Below are 17,204 nucleotides of genomic sequence, written 5' to 3'. Positions count from 1 at the left end.
GGGCACATTTATCTATCAATCCTCAGTTTTAAACTATAGATCAGACATCAGAGGTAACTTCTTTACTCAGCAGTAGGGGCGTGGAACGCACTATCTGCAACAGTAGTAGACTTGCCAACCTTAAGGAGAAAATGAGGTCTGCAGATGCTGGAGATCAGAGCTGAAAATGTGTTGCTGGAAAAGCGCAGCAGGAGAGGCAGCTCTGAAAGAGGAAGAAGGGCTTATGCCCGAAACGTCGAATCTCCTGTTCCTTGGATGCTGCCTGACCTGCTGCGCTTTGCCAACTTTAAGGGCATTTTAAATAGTTGTTGGATAGTAATGTGGATGAAAATGGAACTTTGTAGGTTAGATGGGCTTCAGATTGGTTTCACAAGTCGATGCAACATAAAGGGTCTGTACTGTGCTGTAATGTTCTGTGTTGTAAATTTTTATTTTTAATAAGAATCTGATTCTCAGACATTGGATATTTGTTTATTCGTAACTCATTTAGTAACAAGTTTTTTTTTTGAATAGGAGACTTAAATGTGGTTACAAATTCAAAGAACTGTGCTCTGAACTGCATCATAAATTATTGCAACATGCAAATGACCTACATGTCAAATAGAATTATTAAGCTCCTATTATCTCACCAGTCCACATGCAGCATAAATCAAGAAATAGAGTATTGAGCCTTACAGATGACCATTTGTGGATATTGTATAGTCGGAGTCTCTTGAACTCCATTCCACCCATTTTACAAGATTTTTACATCTTAATTTTTAACTCATCCTGTTCCATTATTCAGCTAGACTTCCTGTCTTTGGATGATATTCCTTTTGTCTCCTGCCATGCATGCATGACATTGTCTTCCTTTTACTTAAAGTAACGAATTTGGTTGGATTTTTCAACTTGTTGTCCAGGCATAAAATTTTGCTCTTTTGTTTTCTCTTTGCACGATGTGTGCCCCATCTGCACTGCTAGTTTTATGCCGGCCTAGATTTCCAAAAACTACCCCTTGAGAAATTTGCATTTTAGGCTAATTGGCCCAACATCCGTATCCACTTGCCCTTCCCACTCTCTCTGCTACTGATTGTGTGCAGAAACTTTTTTTCATTCTCTGGACTATTTGATTGGTGCAACACCTCTAACTCCACAGTCAACCATACATTCATCCTGCCTTATTTGAAGGAATTGGTCTGCTCATCAACTAGTTTAATTTTGACTCTAGCATGTGATGCTGAAATCTGCCTGTGTTTGAGGCCTGTGCCGTATTTTATCTTGCAGTCTACAATCAACTGGAACTGAAATTTGAACTAAATTGACCAAGGATCTTTTGACTAAAGTTTAAAATGTTCATAAATAGCAGTCAAATCTACCTTGACAATATTCCACTTTTCAAGACAAATGACTGGCACCTGTACTTAGTATACATATCAACTAGCAAAGATTCAAGTTAGAAGTCCATTGGTGCTGTTACATTGGATGCAGCTGTGTGAATAGCATCCAATCAGTGAGTTGATAAAATAACCACAATTATACTGGATGCTATTAATGCTGTTGCCTTTCATGATGATTCCTTGTTTACAAATTGCAAGGACTTCAGTCTTTATAAATATTATTTGATCAAAGAATGATATGCAACTGTTCAAGAAAGGAAATAAATCAAAAGATGGAAAATTATAGGCAGATTAACCTAACCTTGGTTGTAGGCAAAATTCTAGAATCCATCACCTAAGGATAAGATTTCTAAATTCTTGGAAGTGCAGGGTTGGATTAGGACAAGTCAGCTTGGATTTATTAAGGGGAGGCCATGCCTGACAAACCTGTTTAAAATTCTTTTGAAGAGGCAACAAGCAGATTAGACCAGGGGAACCCAGTGAATGTTATCTAGATTTCCAAAAGACCTTCGATGAGGTGCTTCATGGGAGGCTGCTGAGTAAGGTGAGGGCCCATGGTGTACAAGTTGAGTGACTGGCGTGGATTGAGGATGGGCTGTCTGACAGAAGGCAGAGTTGGGATAAAAGGTTCTTTTGCGGAATGACAGCTAGTGACCAGTGGTGTCCTGCAGAGTTCCATGCGGCTGTTCACTTAATATATAAATATTCTGGATGAAGAGACTGGGGGCATTCTGATAAAGTTTTCTGATGGAGAGTGGACCAAGGAATGGCTGATGAAGTTCAATATGAGGTCTTGCACTTTGGGTGGGGGGGGCGGGGGGGAGGGGGGAGGTGGAGGCATGGATGATTTTCTAAATGGTGAGAAAATTCATAAAACCAAAGTACAAAGGGATCTGGGAACACTAGTCCAGGATTCTGTGAAGGTTGACTTGCAGATTGAGTCCATGGTTCAGAAAGCAAATGTAATGTTGTCATTTATCTCAAGAGGGTCGGAATATAAAAGCAGCGATGTGCTTCTGAGACTTTATTCTACATGGGGCCTAACTAGAGCTTTATAGCGTCCAGTTTTGGGCCCCACACCTCAGGAAAGACATACTGGCACTGGAACATCTCCAGTGGGGATTCACACGGATGGTCCCTAGAATGGTAGGCCTCACATGATTGGCTGAGGATCCTGGGATTGTATTCATTAGCATTTAGAAGGTTGAGGGGAGATCTAAAAGGAACTTCCAAGATAATGCATGGCTTAAAAAGGGTGGATGCTAGGAAGTTGTTTCCATTAGGCAGAGATGCTAGGACCTCTGGGTACAGCCATAGAATTAGAGGGGGTCAATTTAGAATGGAAACGAGAAGATATTTTTTCAGCCAGAGTGTGGTGAGCCTGTGGAATCCATTTTCACTGAGCATAATGGAGGCTGGGATGTTAAATGTCTTCAAGGCAGAGATTGATTTTGATTAATTCCTTGTAAGATCAAGAATTTCAGGGCTACAATGGGCAAGTGGAATGAAATGCCCATCAGCCATGATTAAATGGTAGAGTGGACTCAATGGGCCAAATGGTCTTTCTTTCCTGTCTTATGGTCTAACTATGTGAAATGTGCATGAAAAATGTGAAAGGAGAATTTGGTCATCAACATTGTTCACCACTGTTAAGTAAATTTTAATGTTGGAATTTACTAAAGAAAATAACATTGCAGAGTAACCAAAAGGTTGAGCATTATTTGAAAGTCACATTTAACATGTTCACAAATGTATTTAACCTCTAGTAACCTCCCGTTCCCGCCTCTGTTGAAGCAAAACACTCCAAGACTCAGCATAGTTTTATCTCTTTGATCTTTATTCCGGGCCCTGGATGGAGCGAGAACAATCACCCATGCGCACAGGGCCATAAGTTCATGGTCCTCGCTCTCGCTCACAACAGCAGTTTCTTAATGAATTATATAGTCATTTTAGGGAGGAGCTTCCTGATAAGGAAACAATCAGCAAGTGTCAGTAGTAAAGATTAAGCTATCTGTTACACAATGAATGGCTCCACATAATGAATGCTTTTTCACCTTGTTAACCGAGTACCCTTGCCTCCAGCACCACATTGTTAACTGCAAGTTTTTCTGATCTGAGTCATGGTCAATTGAACCTCCTTGCTTCACAAAACACAACCTTCATTCTTTTCCATCTGCTCATACCTTATACAATTTCTCATTGGTACTATGGAGGTAACTTACTTTTTATAAGCTGTTCCTGAGGATGGATAGACCTGACCAATAAATGCAGTGAGAGTTAATTGTAACTAATAGGAAGAGTTTAAAATGGAATAGTTGGTTTGAACTGGATGGTCTTGTGGTGCAGTGGCTTGCTCTTGCTTCACTGTCTTTCCCTGGCTTCAGTCCAGATTCAAATTCCATCTCTGGACATGAAGGCCCACCAAGTTACTAATAAACATCCAAAGTTTGTTTTGTTTTTATCTGAAAGTTTTGTTAATCTAATTACTGGTTATTGTGATTTTTTTGTCACAAGTGTGATGTGTTTTGTTGGGTTGCTATTTGCAGAAGCTCTGTTTTGGAAGGCATAAATAAGTAATTTCTAACGTGAAAGCATTGCTGACCATTGCATCCATTCTGGCTTTTTGCCAGTAATTTTGTTTCATTGCTACTTGACCAGATTTTAGTTTTGTCTCCACGTGAAACTAGCGTAACAAACTTAAATGAGATACATCCAATGTTGTAGTTGCTCTGGGTTAGTCAGATTTGATTTAAGATGGTATCTTGTGTATTATGACATCATTCAATGTAACAGCTATCACCAGCTTAAAGAGCAGTTTTGAACAAGCAAACTCCTGTACAATGTTTTTGTAGAGGGAATGACCCCTTAAATTACTATTTTGACATCATCTTGCTTAGCAACTTGTTTTGTCACCTTTATTCTAGCATGTGGTTATAATGTTTTACATTCAAGTACTGAGAATAAATAAAATAATTTTTATTTTCTTTCCAGCATTTATCCAGTCAGAAAACATAATTGAGATTCTCCACTTTGGAGAAGGAGGCTTGTTACAGGTATGTATTACTTGTGAAATTGTCTTGATTTGTGTATAAATTCAATCAAAGTGGCGAAGTTTATTTGCTGTGTTGGATTCCAATTAATTGGTTTTGAGTTAAATTTGAATGTGGTGCTGTGCAAAGTGGGTGTAGGAGGGGTGGGGAACAGGAAGTTGCTATTTTCTCATTCTGTAGTTGCCCTTTTTAAAATTTTTAAAAAATAAACTTTATTGTACTTTCATTTTTATGAATAAAATGTAGCCTTTGGGGGAACTGATACCAAACCTCCTTTAATTGACAGAATACAAAGTTGTACTCACTCACTATCCTTTTGTTATGTAACAACATTTTCTGTTTTTGCCCCACTACTTATTTTCGATTTCTAATTCATTCAGTAACTATCTCAATTCGTCAGAGTAGAACCGAGCAGGGAGGTCTTGCTACAACTGTACACTGGAAAGACTACACCAGAGTACAGCTTCTTGATCATTGTAAATGCTTGAATTTGAAGTAATTCTAAGAAGACTGACTTGGCTGATTCCTGGCAAGGTGAATTTGCCTTGAGGGAAGGTTGAGCAAGCTGGCCAATTTTATTTATTGGAGTTTAGAAAAATGAGAAGTGATCTTATTGAAACACAAGGTTCTGAAAGGTCTAGACAGTGTAGGTACTTTGACTGGAGAACTAGTGGACATGGTTTCAAAAATAAGGGGTTTCCCATTTAAAATAGAAATTTGGTAACAAGTAGTATTCTCTGTCACAGAAAGCAGTGGAGCTTAAGTTCAAGGCTGAGAGTTTTTTTGTCTTATAGGCTGAGTTGGTACCAGCTGAGAGAAAGTGCAGGTGAGGCCATAATCTAAAGAGCCATGGTCTTGGTGAAACTGGCTTGAGAACTTGAAGTACAGATTTTGAATGTGGTTTTCCACAATCTGCCTTTATGTAATGAGTGAGAATTTTTTAAGCTATACGCTTGTTTTTGATCCTGTTTGACTGGCTTGAAACTTCAATTGTGCCAAAATTAAGGAAAAATAGCTACAACACAATTGTTGAGCTAGGTAGGCAGGACTGATTTTATGAAGAGAAATTGGATTGGTTAGGGCTAAATTCACTAGAATTAAAATGTGGACGATTTCCGAGAAATGTAGAAAATTTTAACAGAACTAAACAGTGAAATGCAAGAATGGTGTTCCCAATGACTAGGTGCCTGAACTGGGGGGTCACAGTCTAAGCATACGGGGTAAGTCATTTGAGGACTAAGATGAGAAATTTGTACACCCAATGATTTGATAATCTGTGAAACTCTGCCATAGAATGTGAATCGGGTCAAAATATTGAAAACATGCAAGGAGTTGGATATAGTTCTTTGGCCTAAAGGAATCCAAAGATATAGGGTGAAAGCAGGACCAGCATACTGAGTATGATCAGTCATGATCCTATTGAATGGCGGAGTAGGCTTAAAGGACTGAATGACCTACATCTGTTCTGTAATTTCTGTTTTCAATCTAATTCTTTTTAAAATGTGTAAACTAATTTCTTCACCCGAACATTTAATCAAGGGGAGACCGACTCGACTGTCTCAGACTCCTCCCTCCCCTTCCTAGACCTTTTTCCATTTCTATCTCAGGCGACCGACTCAGAACACCTCAGGGACGCCCAGACCAACCAACCCAACCACGCCGTGGCTCAACACTTTAACTCTCCCTCCCTCTCCACCGAGGACATGCAGGTCCTTGGACGACTCCACCGGCAAAACATAACACGACGGTTGGAGGAAGAACGCCTCATCTTCCGCCTGGGAACCCTCCAACCATAAGGGATGAACTCTGATTTCTCCAGTTTCCTCATTTCCCCTCTTTTCCCCCCCCCCCCCCCCCCCCCCACCTTGTCTCAGTCGGTTCCCTCAACTCAACACCGCCCTCCCAACCTGCAATCTTCTTCCTGACCTCTCTGCCCCCACCCCACTCCGGCCTATCACCCTCACCTTGACCTCCTTCCACCTATCACATCTCCATCGCCCCTCCCCCAAGTCCCTCCTCCCTACCTTTTATCTTAGCCTGCCTTGCACCCTCTCCTCATTCCTGATGAAGGGCTTATGCCCGAAACGTCGAATTTCCTATTCCTTGGATGCTGCCTGACCTGCTGTGCTTTAACCAGCAACACAGTTTCAACCACATTCACACCATCAAGGCTACTCTGCCATTTCATAAGATCGTGGCTGATCTGCGTGTAACTCTGATTCACATTCTGGTTCACCTTCCTAATCTTCTTAATTCCCTTGTCTAACAATCCATCCATCTCCCTTTTAAAATATTGAAGGATGCTGATTACACTTTTTTTTTTATTTTTGGAAGAAAGTTCTAACAATTTGCATGTTGCTCAGGTAATAATCCAGAGATTGGCATTTTTAAATTCCTAATTTGGGTACCTCAATCCTCCAAACTGACTATGCTACAACACCTCCATTGTCCTCCTTGCGTCATTGGTACCTAATGAGGTCCATTATTGTTGTATCGTCTTCCATCTTGTCCCTCTCTAGTCGTGAGCAGATGTCACAACCCCTGGCACCAGGTGGGCAACGTAGCTGTCTGAACTTGGGCTCGTTCTTCGTTGCAGCCATTCGTTTCTTTCTAAAGTTGCTCAGATTTCAGCTGCTTACGACAGACGTGTTTGTCCTAGTCTGCGGTGGCATCAGGAGCTTTGACATGCTGTGGCATACATTGAAAACTGAGCAATTCATTGTGATTGTTGTAGGATAACTTTTAATTGTACTTTGCATTTTTGTGATTTATTATTATTAGTAAAAATATGCTGCTGAAAACCTGACTGTAGTCTGGTATAATTTCAGGCATTTGATACCATGAGTCTTGGTGTACTTTGAGAAGTATGTACTTCTCACCTTCCATTTGTTTTTAGTTTATTTGGATTTTACTTGCACTAATTGGAAATGTCAATCTATTTCATGTAAACTTGTGCGTTTTTAAAGAAAAGTGGCAATTGGGCTTGCAAACAAAAACTAAATAAACCATTGGGCTGTACCATTATTGGACTTTCAAAACATAAACAAGTATTTAATAATTTTTTGCTTCTTTATGATTTTTTTTGTATAAATGATGTTTACTAACACCATATTATGGGGAGAAAGTGAGGTCTGCAGATGCTGGAGATCAGAGCTGAAAATGTGTTGCTGGAAAAGCGCAGCAGGTCAGGCAGCATCCAAGGAACAGGAGATTCGATGTTTCGGGCATAAATCCTTCTTCAGGAATGAAGCTTAGTTATATAAATAGGCATGAAGAAGGGCTTATGCCTGAAACGTCGAATCTCCTGTTCCTTGGATGCTGCCTGACCTGCTGCGCTTTTCCAGCAACACATTTTCAGTTCTAACACCATATTATACCATGATACCTCCACGATTCATTACAATGCATTTCAATGGCTACTCCATAAGTGCTATTAATTAAGGCCACCAACTGGTTGCTTCTATGTTGCTTGCTATTGTACTTTTGTAATTTGAATAACTTAATGTTCTTTGAAATGGGGGGTTGGGGGGGTGGGAATTGACTTCTTGTAAACTTGGTGCAAATTAGGCTCAGCATTGAGTGGTTCAAAAGCTCTAGCTTTATTATTATATTTGGAATTATGTAGCATTATTTTCAATTTGTAATGTCGCTTTGGGTCAACACTTCATGCCTATTTATATAACTAAGCTTCTATGCCAAGTCTAGTCACATGGTTAGTGTCTATTTCTAGAGCTTGTAGATTCTGCCAAATGCTCGCTTGTAGTTTTCACTATCTGTAGTAAGCTCTTCTAAGGTTGTAGTTCACTAACATTGGAAACTATTCTACGTGAGAACCAAACAAAAATGAAATAAATCTGGAGCAATTACCCCAAGGCTGCAATAAAGTGATATTTTGATATCGCAGAACTGAACTATTGAGTTTAGCTTTGCATTAATGTGCCTCGAGATGCTGCTGATAATAAAAAAAAGCCTTCCACTAACCAATCACATTGCACTGGTGGTTTAGTTGAGTACCGGTGGTGAAGTTCACTTCTGTCAGAGAAATGCAGTTTCTCAAGGCACTAATGAGTATCAGTTTTATTTATTCGAAACTTTTGGCATTTGTAAATATTGAGTATATCCAAGTGTCCTTTTTATATTGTGGTTTTCCATAATTTTTGTATCAAAGAACAAAAGATTTACAGCCCAGGAATAGGCCCTTTGTCGATCCAAATGTACTGTCGGTCAATTCATAAGCATCTCTGCAGCCCACCTACTCGTGCATCTGTCCAGACTCATCTTAAATAAATCTATCATGCCTGCCTCTACCACCTCTCCTGGCAACGCATTCCAGATGCCCACCACCCTCTGTGTGAAGTACTTGCTGTGTGTATTCCCCTTTTAAACTTTCCACCTCTCACCTTGAAAGCATGACCCCTCATTATTGAATCCTTCACCCTGGGAAAAAGCTCGTCTCGATCCACCCTGTCTATACCCTTCATGATTTTGTAGACCTCAATCAGGTTTCCCCCCTCAATCTCCTCTTTTTTTCTAATGAAAATAAGCCTAACCTACTCAACCTCTCTTCATAGCTAGCACCTTCCATACCAGACAACATGCTTGTAAACCTTCTCCAAAGCGTCCACATCCTTTTGGTAATGTGGCAACCAGAACTGTACACAGTATTCTAAATGCGGCCGCACCAATGTCTTGTAGAATTTTAACATGACTTGCCAGCTCTTATACTCTGTATCCTACCTTGGCACCAGTTTACCAGATTGAGCTCTTTGCTATTACAGAGGCCAAACCAATGGATTTTACAAAAAGTAAAACAAGGAATGATTTACAATGTTTAATAGAAGTGTGAAAATGAAGAAAACTGAGAAATCTAAAGTTTGATTTGCAATAAAATATTTGCAGCATTCAGTAACTTAAATGTTGTAGTATTAGTGGGAAAGCAGCTTTTCTTTCATTCTACAGCGAGTATGGTAAATTTACTTGCCAGCTGAAATTCTGTACATTCTCAATCAGAGGGGAAGCATAAACAACCAGGAAATGTGTATAGAAGCAGGTTTTTGTGCCCTTGCAGATTATTTCCTATAATCAAAAGGAAACTGAAATGAATGCTGGTTTGTATAAAGAATATTGTGCAATAATTTTATCCTGTGCCTATGTGGGGGCAGTGTTGTTGGATGGAAAATTTGCTAGACTTTGTACTGTGCTTAAAACAAGATAAAAGTAAATGTGACTTGTGCAATATTAAAGCATGTGATCTGATGCACCTTTGGTAATCTTGATTCAGCATCTCCACTGATCCCTGCATCATTAATAATATCTAATCAACCAAAAGTACTTTAATTGGGTCTTCCTTAGCAACGCCCTCCCAAGTTACTGCCCAAGTGTGCAAGAACAGAATTCATATTTATCTTGGAATTGTTTGCAGCTTTTAATGGGTATACTACTTTTTTTTCACTTTGTTTTACTGAAAATATTGACTAATACATGACTAGTTCTAGTGAGATAATCAAATCGTCAATATATGAACCTGATTCAGTAATTGTCAAACAACAGGATCCTAATGACAATGATTTGTAAGGTTGTTCAGTATGCTACTTATTCCAGCCCCACGATTTAAATGTGATTTTTGTGACTCCTGTAAGAGTGGAGGAGGTTGGGAATGTTAATGAGATCAGGGAGAAATTTAATCTCATTTAATCTGATTTCATTTAGATGAAATAAAATGTGGTGGAACTATTTAACAAGTTGGACAAAAGTTGCATTTCAATGTTTGAGATTTGATCTTTTGGATAGTATTGGTGAAAGATCACTTTTTTTTCTGCGCAGGCACAGTTTCCAGCATTTGTGGTGTTTTTGCTTTTGTTGTAGAGTAGCTAATCATAATCTACCTTTTTTTGCTGTTAGGGATGTAGGTAGCACAGGCAGACTTTAAAGTACTAATCCATTTTTGATTGCTTGTAATGGCAGTGGATGTATCCTTTTTTGTGATCTCCTAACAATTCTGTGCCCTGCTAGACCCTTTTTAAAAAGGCCTTTTAAGCGTCACCCATGTATTGTGTAGAAATGGAACTTGTTTGCCTTGTGGAGCAGACAGGCGTTTCACCCAGAACTCTCTTTAGAGTGAATCAGTTTTGAGGTTTTTTGACCAGGCAGTAATTGTATTAACTTTTTTTTTCCCCCTGTTGCCATGAATTTCTGGATGTCTTCAATCTCTCAAATAGCCACAATGGGATAAATATGGCACTGGGTCAAATATGAAGTAGTGCTATCATAGTCTTACCAGTGGATGCCTTTGATACCTATGAACATTGTGTTTGGTTTGAAAGTGATGGTTTTTAAAATATTTTAATTTTTAATAGAAAAATATTTAAAAGATCTAAGAGTCTGAGTGAATAATCTGGTATTCATTTTATGGAAGGAGTCTTGAATCAAACAGCCTTTAGTGACTTGAACCAGCAGTCGCATCGTGCTTAATTTTGAACCTGTAACAATCTGGAAAATTTAAATGTAATTGAACTTTTCTAGAACATGGTCATTGAACCATATCAAGGGTGCTATTGTCATGATTTTCTAAATAGCTGAAAAAGTTGGGAGTTTTCTTGCACATTGTTTAGTTATTCACCATAAAATCAGAATTTTCCACTTTTCATATAGTAATTCATCTTTTAAAGCTGTTTTTGATATTATGCAGTGGATGTTCACTATAAACTATATGTGCAGTTTCATAAATTATGAAAGTAACTGGCCTACTGGAAAGCATTAAAGAGAAAATGCAGTGTATGTTTTTAAGAGCTTAGCTAGAAAAAGTATGCTTATTTAGAATATATCGATCCGGGGATTTTTGATAGAACTTTTGGTCAAAGGAATGTGTTGTGAGAATGTCTGTCTTTTTTTCTAATTACTCTCTCATTGGAGCTCAATTTTAAAACTATCAATTCAACAATCAACAGAATATCTCTTGCTTCAGGGAGACTAACCACTTCTGCATGCAGAAACTCCTTCGACCATGACTCTGTTTAAATTTGCTCTTCTAGGAAGAATCCGTTTACTATTCTGCCTTACTTGAGCAAGATCCCAATGAGCCATGTCACTAACCATTCTAGGGGAATTAATAATTGTAGTAATTGATACTATCAATTGTTGACCAGTTTCATAATTTTTCATTTTGAGGAAGGTGAAACATTTTTATGTAGTTTAGACATTGACTTAATGATTTTATTTTGTGTATTTGCAGACGGAGTCCGATTTGAGCCTCAGTTCATATCAACAGAAAGCGTAAGTATCCTCTTTTTTTTCCTGAGATATTGACAAATCCCAAGTTGAAGTGAAATAACATTTTTTCTTTTGAAATATTATGTTATTATTTATGTTTGTGCACTCATCATAGATGTACAGCATGGAAACAGACCCTTTAGTCCAGCCCATCCATGCCGACCAGATATCCCAACCCAATCCAGTCCCACCTCTCAGCACCTGGCCCATATCCCTCCAAACTCTTCCTATTCATGTACCCATACAGATGCCTTTTTAAATTCCACACATGCACCACCCTCTGCAAAAGTTGCCCCCTGGGTCCCTTTTTATATCTTTCCCTTCTCACCCTAAACCTGTGCCCTCTAGTTCTGGGCTCCCCTACCCCAGGGAAAAGGCTTTGTCTATTTACCCTATCCATGCCCCTCATAATTTTTATAAACCTCTAAGGTCACCCCTTAGCCTCTGACATTCCAGGGAAAACAGCCCTAGTCTATTCAACCTCTCTCTATAGCTCAAATCCTCCAACCCTGGCAACATCCTTGGAAATCTTTTCTGAACCCTTTCAAGTTTCGCAATATCTTTCTGATAGGAAGGAGACCAGAATTGCACGCAATATTCCAACAGTGGCCTAACCAATGTTGGGAGCTGCAACGTGACCTCCCAACTCCTGTACTCAATACTCTGACCAATAAAGGAAAGCATGCCAAATGCCACCTTCACTATCCTCTCTGTCTGCGACTCTACTTTTCAAGGAGCTATGAACCTGCACTCCAAGGTCTCTTTGTTCAGCAATGTGCTTGGGACCTTACCATTAAGTGCATAAGTCCTTCTAAGATTTGCTTTCCAAAAATGCAGCATCTCATTTATCCAAATTTAAACTCCATCTGCCACTCCTCAGCCCATTGGCTCATCTGATCAAGATCCCATTGTAATCCAAGGTAACTTTCGCTGTTCTCTACACCTCCAATTTTGATGTCCTCTGCAAACTTATGCTCACATCCAACTCATTTATATAAATGACAAAAAGTAGTGGACCCAGCACTGATTCTTGTGACCTTACACGGGTTGCAGGCCTCCAATCTCCATCGCCTGCTGTCTTCTACCTTTTTTGAGCCAGACTGTCATAGTAAACCTTTTGAAAGTTTTAGCCAAACTGACCATATCAGCAATTTTAAGTTTGGGAAAGGAACAGAAAATAAGGAATAGAAAGTCTGAAATTTTCTCTGACAAGTGCTGTATATGCTGTCGTGTGTATTGTCTATCTGTGCAGGCTCTTAGGTACTCAAGGTCTAGTGTGTGCAAGGGTAGGCACTTTTTTTTTTGATTTAATGAGAGCAGTCTTGTAGAGTGTATATAATAAAGCTTTATGACCTCTCTATACCTAATTTTGGGTAATAAGAATAGGCTTAATGTTATTGATTTTAACCCTTGAATCTGAGATTTCTTTTTTCTCACCAAGATCTTGTGATGTCCTCAGTGGATAGCACTTATTGCACTCATTCAAGTACTAACCCTTTCAGAGCCATATTCAACAGCTTAAAAATAATAGGATGAGAGAAAAGGTTTACTGGTAACTAAACATTTGGATAGCATCTCTTCTCCACTACCAACTCCCAGCATATCATTTGGTTGTCCATTTTCTCACTGATTCTCTTGCCAATCGAAGACTTTCCTGAGCCCTACTTCAACTCTTGAATAGAAATGATAATCCCAGCATTCACATACCTTTTCCTCATCTGATAATTAAACCTCTCCCACATTTCCTATCTCTACTTTCCTGAATTCCTTTTTCTCAGCCCATGTTTTTTCCACTACTCACTTCCCCATCTCCAGGTTTCAGACTGAAATAATTCGCAAGTTTACTGGTGAAATGGTTCACAACACTGTCACTGGTTTTCTTTTTTTTAAAGAAGTTGTCATAAAATACTTCCTGATTTCCTAGTTTCTAATAATTCATTTACAACATTGAAATTTGTTGTGACTACCTTTTGGGTCTTCCCCTGTTCATTTTTGGCTACCCTTGCTAGTTCTGTCTTTTCACTGTTTCACTCATTAGACGATCCATGCAGTACTTCACGTTTTAATAAATATATCCAAAGCTGTTAAGTTTTTTAATTCACAAGTCAGTATCAACTTTTTCCCATTGGCTGTTATTAAATGTCATTGCTATATTTTGAGACAAACGAGAGTATAACGTCATGGTGGTCTAATTTGCAACTATGTAAATACATAGTGACTAGATCCTAGAACATTAGCTCAGAGTGATGTGTTGATTTGCATGTGTTCCTAGGGGCAACAAACCCAACTTCATAGTGTGCAGTTGAAGCCAAAAATCTCTGCAAACATTTCCATTCTAATGGGATTTTTTTATTTTCCAGAATTTTAAATCTAGTAAACCTGTAAACAATTTTAAAGTCAATAAGTTAGTCAAATCAGCAACTCAGTTGTGAAATTAATTGCACTTTGGCCAAAAATTGTTTTTAATATATTAGGTCAATTTATTTCATAGTTTAATGGACAGAGGAACTCTGTTTTGGGAATAGTAACAATATTTAAGTTCCCTATAAATCTATAAAACTATACTACTTTTGAGAGCTAAAAGTTTAAACAGATGAAAAGTGATGACATAGGTGGATTTTAAGATTATTTGGCAATAAGATTCATTAATGTCTCTGAAGGGCAGATGCACAAGAGAAAAGTTGGGAATGAAGAATTTAAAGAAACCTGGGTGGAACTTTAAATGTAAAGATTAAGCCAGGGAATTAGGTCTGTAAAAGTGAGGATCTTTGACTTTCTATGGCCACATCTAAGTTAATGTATGTCAGTGTGGACTTCATTGAATAGAGAAGAAAGAGTTAATGTAGGATGGCATTGGATAATTTTGGAGTTTGAAGATGGCAGATGGGCGGTTAATTACTAACTCTGGTTTTGAAAATAGCAAAGATACACTCTCCCTCCATTAATGCTTTCGGTTTGTGTTTAATGTTGCAGTGTAAGATACTTGTGATGCATAAAAAGAGATCTGAAGGTTGAATAAGATGTTGAGTGTCAAAAGTCTTTCTTTTTTTCAGCTGAAAATCATCTACCCTCAGGTTGACCTATTCAGGTCCTATCCAGGAGGAACTGAGCATCCAAATCTGACCCAGAACCCTAAAATAGGATGTATTTTGCTGTTGAATTGACTTCTTTTTTCCCCTTGCCCGTCCACCCTCCAAGGTCAATTCATTTTGTTTGTGACACCTTTTTTTAAAAATTGGGCAATATTTCTGTTGAAGATTTGTATAACCAGGGATATCACGGCTGTTCTTATTTTACATACATTGTCTACCTGCACCTCCCACGCCCCGTTACTAATTTCATAATGGAGAAAAGCACACTGTCTGTGGCAGTCCGGACTGTTATCAAACGATTGTAAAAGGCACTACTAGTGTTGTTGATTTAACTTGGCAACAGTAAAAATAACTTGCAGCATGAATAGAGTGTAATGTTATGTTAAAAATATTTCACTCATTGGGACTTATCTTGAGAAAGGTAGTATTACTTAGAGGAATGCATCCATAGAGCAATATTTTCAGTTGATTAGGTGAACATTATGAACAGGTAAATATGGTGGTAGGGAGGGAATTGGTGGGGGTGGTTGGGAGAGGCAGAATATACCCGACATTTGCTTTATTTCCATATTTTTCTGAGTTTGTAGTTCAGTAAATGTTCTCACTTGGCCAAGTTCATATGAAGAGCATAGGCATTGCAAGGTTGCTCATTTGTGAACAAAGTAACTGAAATAACACGATGTAGTATTATTGTCTTGTAAATACTCTTTTTGAAATAAAATACTCATCTGTGGTTTAAGTTAACTTGTTCATCAACAAAACCATTTGATAACACCCCTCCAAAAAATTTTATTAAATTAGATACTTTGATAAATGCAACTTTGGTTTTGAATTAAACAATGACTACTTCAGAATTGAGGCATCATTTTATAACAACCTGAAATGGCATTTTACTTTAAATAACTTTTTGAGCTACAACTTTTTGCACTGCTATACTTATCAAGCTAACTAATGATATTTACTTTGCTGTTTTATTTTTCTGGCAGAACAGACCATGAGTAGCAGAATTGGCAATCTGTTTGGTGTTTAGATTGCTTCATTGCTTTGGAGGGAATATGTTTGGAATTCTTGGCAATTTACCTAAACCCCTTTTTCTCTCTCTCGCTTGCTGTCTCTGTAATTTCCTTAACGTGGTATTCTGAAGCCATATTTGGGAACTGTAATTTAAATTGCATGTTGACTTACAAGATTTTATTTGCTCTGAAGTAGTGCATTCCTACAATGTGGAAAGTTGATCTCTTCACGAAATGATTTAGGTAGTGCAATACTGCTTTAGAAATTCTTATTGTCACCAATCCCAATTATGCTTTCTCCTTTTTTTTTGTTTTAAATCCAAAACATACAAACCTTTGGCCAGCTATATTTGGATCAAACCATTGATCCACCCTGCCCCCTGTAAAAGTGCCATCCCATATTCCCAATTCCTTCGTCTCCGCCGCATCTGCTCCCAGGAGAACCAGTTCCAATACCGTACAGCCCAGATGGCCTCCTTCTTCAAAGACCACAGATTCCCCCCAGACATGATCGACGATGCCCTCCACCGCATCTCCTCCGCTTCCCGCTCCTCCGCCCTTGAGCCCCACCCCTCCAACCGCCACCAGGACAGAACCCCACTGGTTCTCACCTACCATCCCACCACCCTCTGGATACAGCGTATCATCCGCCGTCATTTCCGCCACCTCCAAACAGACCCCTCCACCAGGGATATATTTCCCTCCCCTCCCCTATCAGCATTCTGCAAAGACCACTCCCTTCGTGACTCCCTCATCAGGTCCACACACCCCACCAAACCAACCTCCACTCCCAGCACCTTCCCCTGCAACCGCAGGAAATGCAAAACTTGCGCCCACACCACCTCCCTTACTTCTCTCCAAGGCCCCAAGGGATCCTTCCATATCCGCCACAAATTCACCTGCACCTCCACACACATCTATTGCATCCGCTGCACCCGATGTGGCCTCCTCTATATTGGGGAGACAGGCCGACTACTTGTGGAACGCTTCCGGGAACACCTTTGGGACACCCGGACCAACCAACCCAACCACCCCGTGGCTCAACACTTTAACTCTCCTTCCCACTCCACCGAGGACATGCAGGTCCTTGGACTCCTCCATCGCCAGACCATAGCAACATGACGGTTGGAGGAAGAGCGCCTCATCTTCCGCCTGGGAACCCTCCAACCACAAGGGATGAACTCCGATTTCTCCAGTTTCCTCATTTCCCCTCCCCCCACCTTGTCTCAGTCGATTCCCTCGAACTCAGCACCGCCCTCCTAACCTGCAATTTTCTTCCTGACCTCTCCGCCCCCACCCCACTCTGGCCCATCACCCTCACCTTGACCTCCTTCCACCTGTCACATCTCCATCGCCCCTCCCCCAAGTCCCTCCTCCCTACCTTTTATCTTAGCCTGCCTGGCA

The 17,204-nt window shown here is 39.5% G+C and overlaps 1 protein-coding gene across 2 annotated transcripts in view; it reads left to right on the top strand.

Moving 5' to 3' along the window:
* The window catches only part of tmem131 (transmembrane protein 131), a 211,265-nt gene that overhangs the window by 54,924 nt on the left and 139,137 nt on the right, over nt 1–17,204 (top strand). For both annotated transcript variants that reach the window (XM_060826240.1, XM_060826238.1), the window contains exons 2-3: nt 4,368–4,429; nt 11,658–11,698. In XM_060826240.1, the coding sequence (XP_060682223.1) occupies nt 4,368–4,429; nt 11,658–11,698 (103 nt within the window). The remainder of the gene's footprint in view (nt 1–4,367; nt 4,430–11,657; nt 11,699–17,204) is intronic.

This window comes from Hemiscyllium ocellatum, chromosome 6, assembly GCF_020745735.1.
Source record: "Hemiscyllium ocellatum isolate sHemOce1 chromosome 6, sHemOce1.pat.X.cur, whole genome shotgun sequence".
NCBI lineage: Eukaryota > Metazoa > Chordata > Chondrichthyes > Orectolobiformes > Hemiscylliidae > Hemiscyllium > Hemiscyllium ocellatum.
This window is presented reverse-complemented; position numbering and strand designations above follow the sequence as displayed.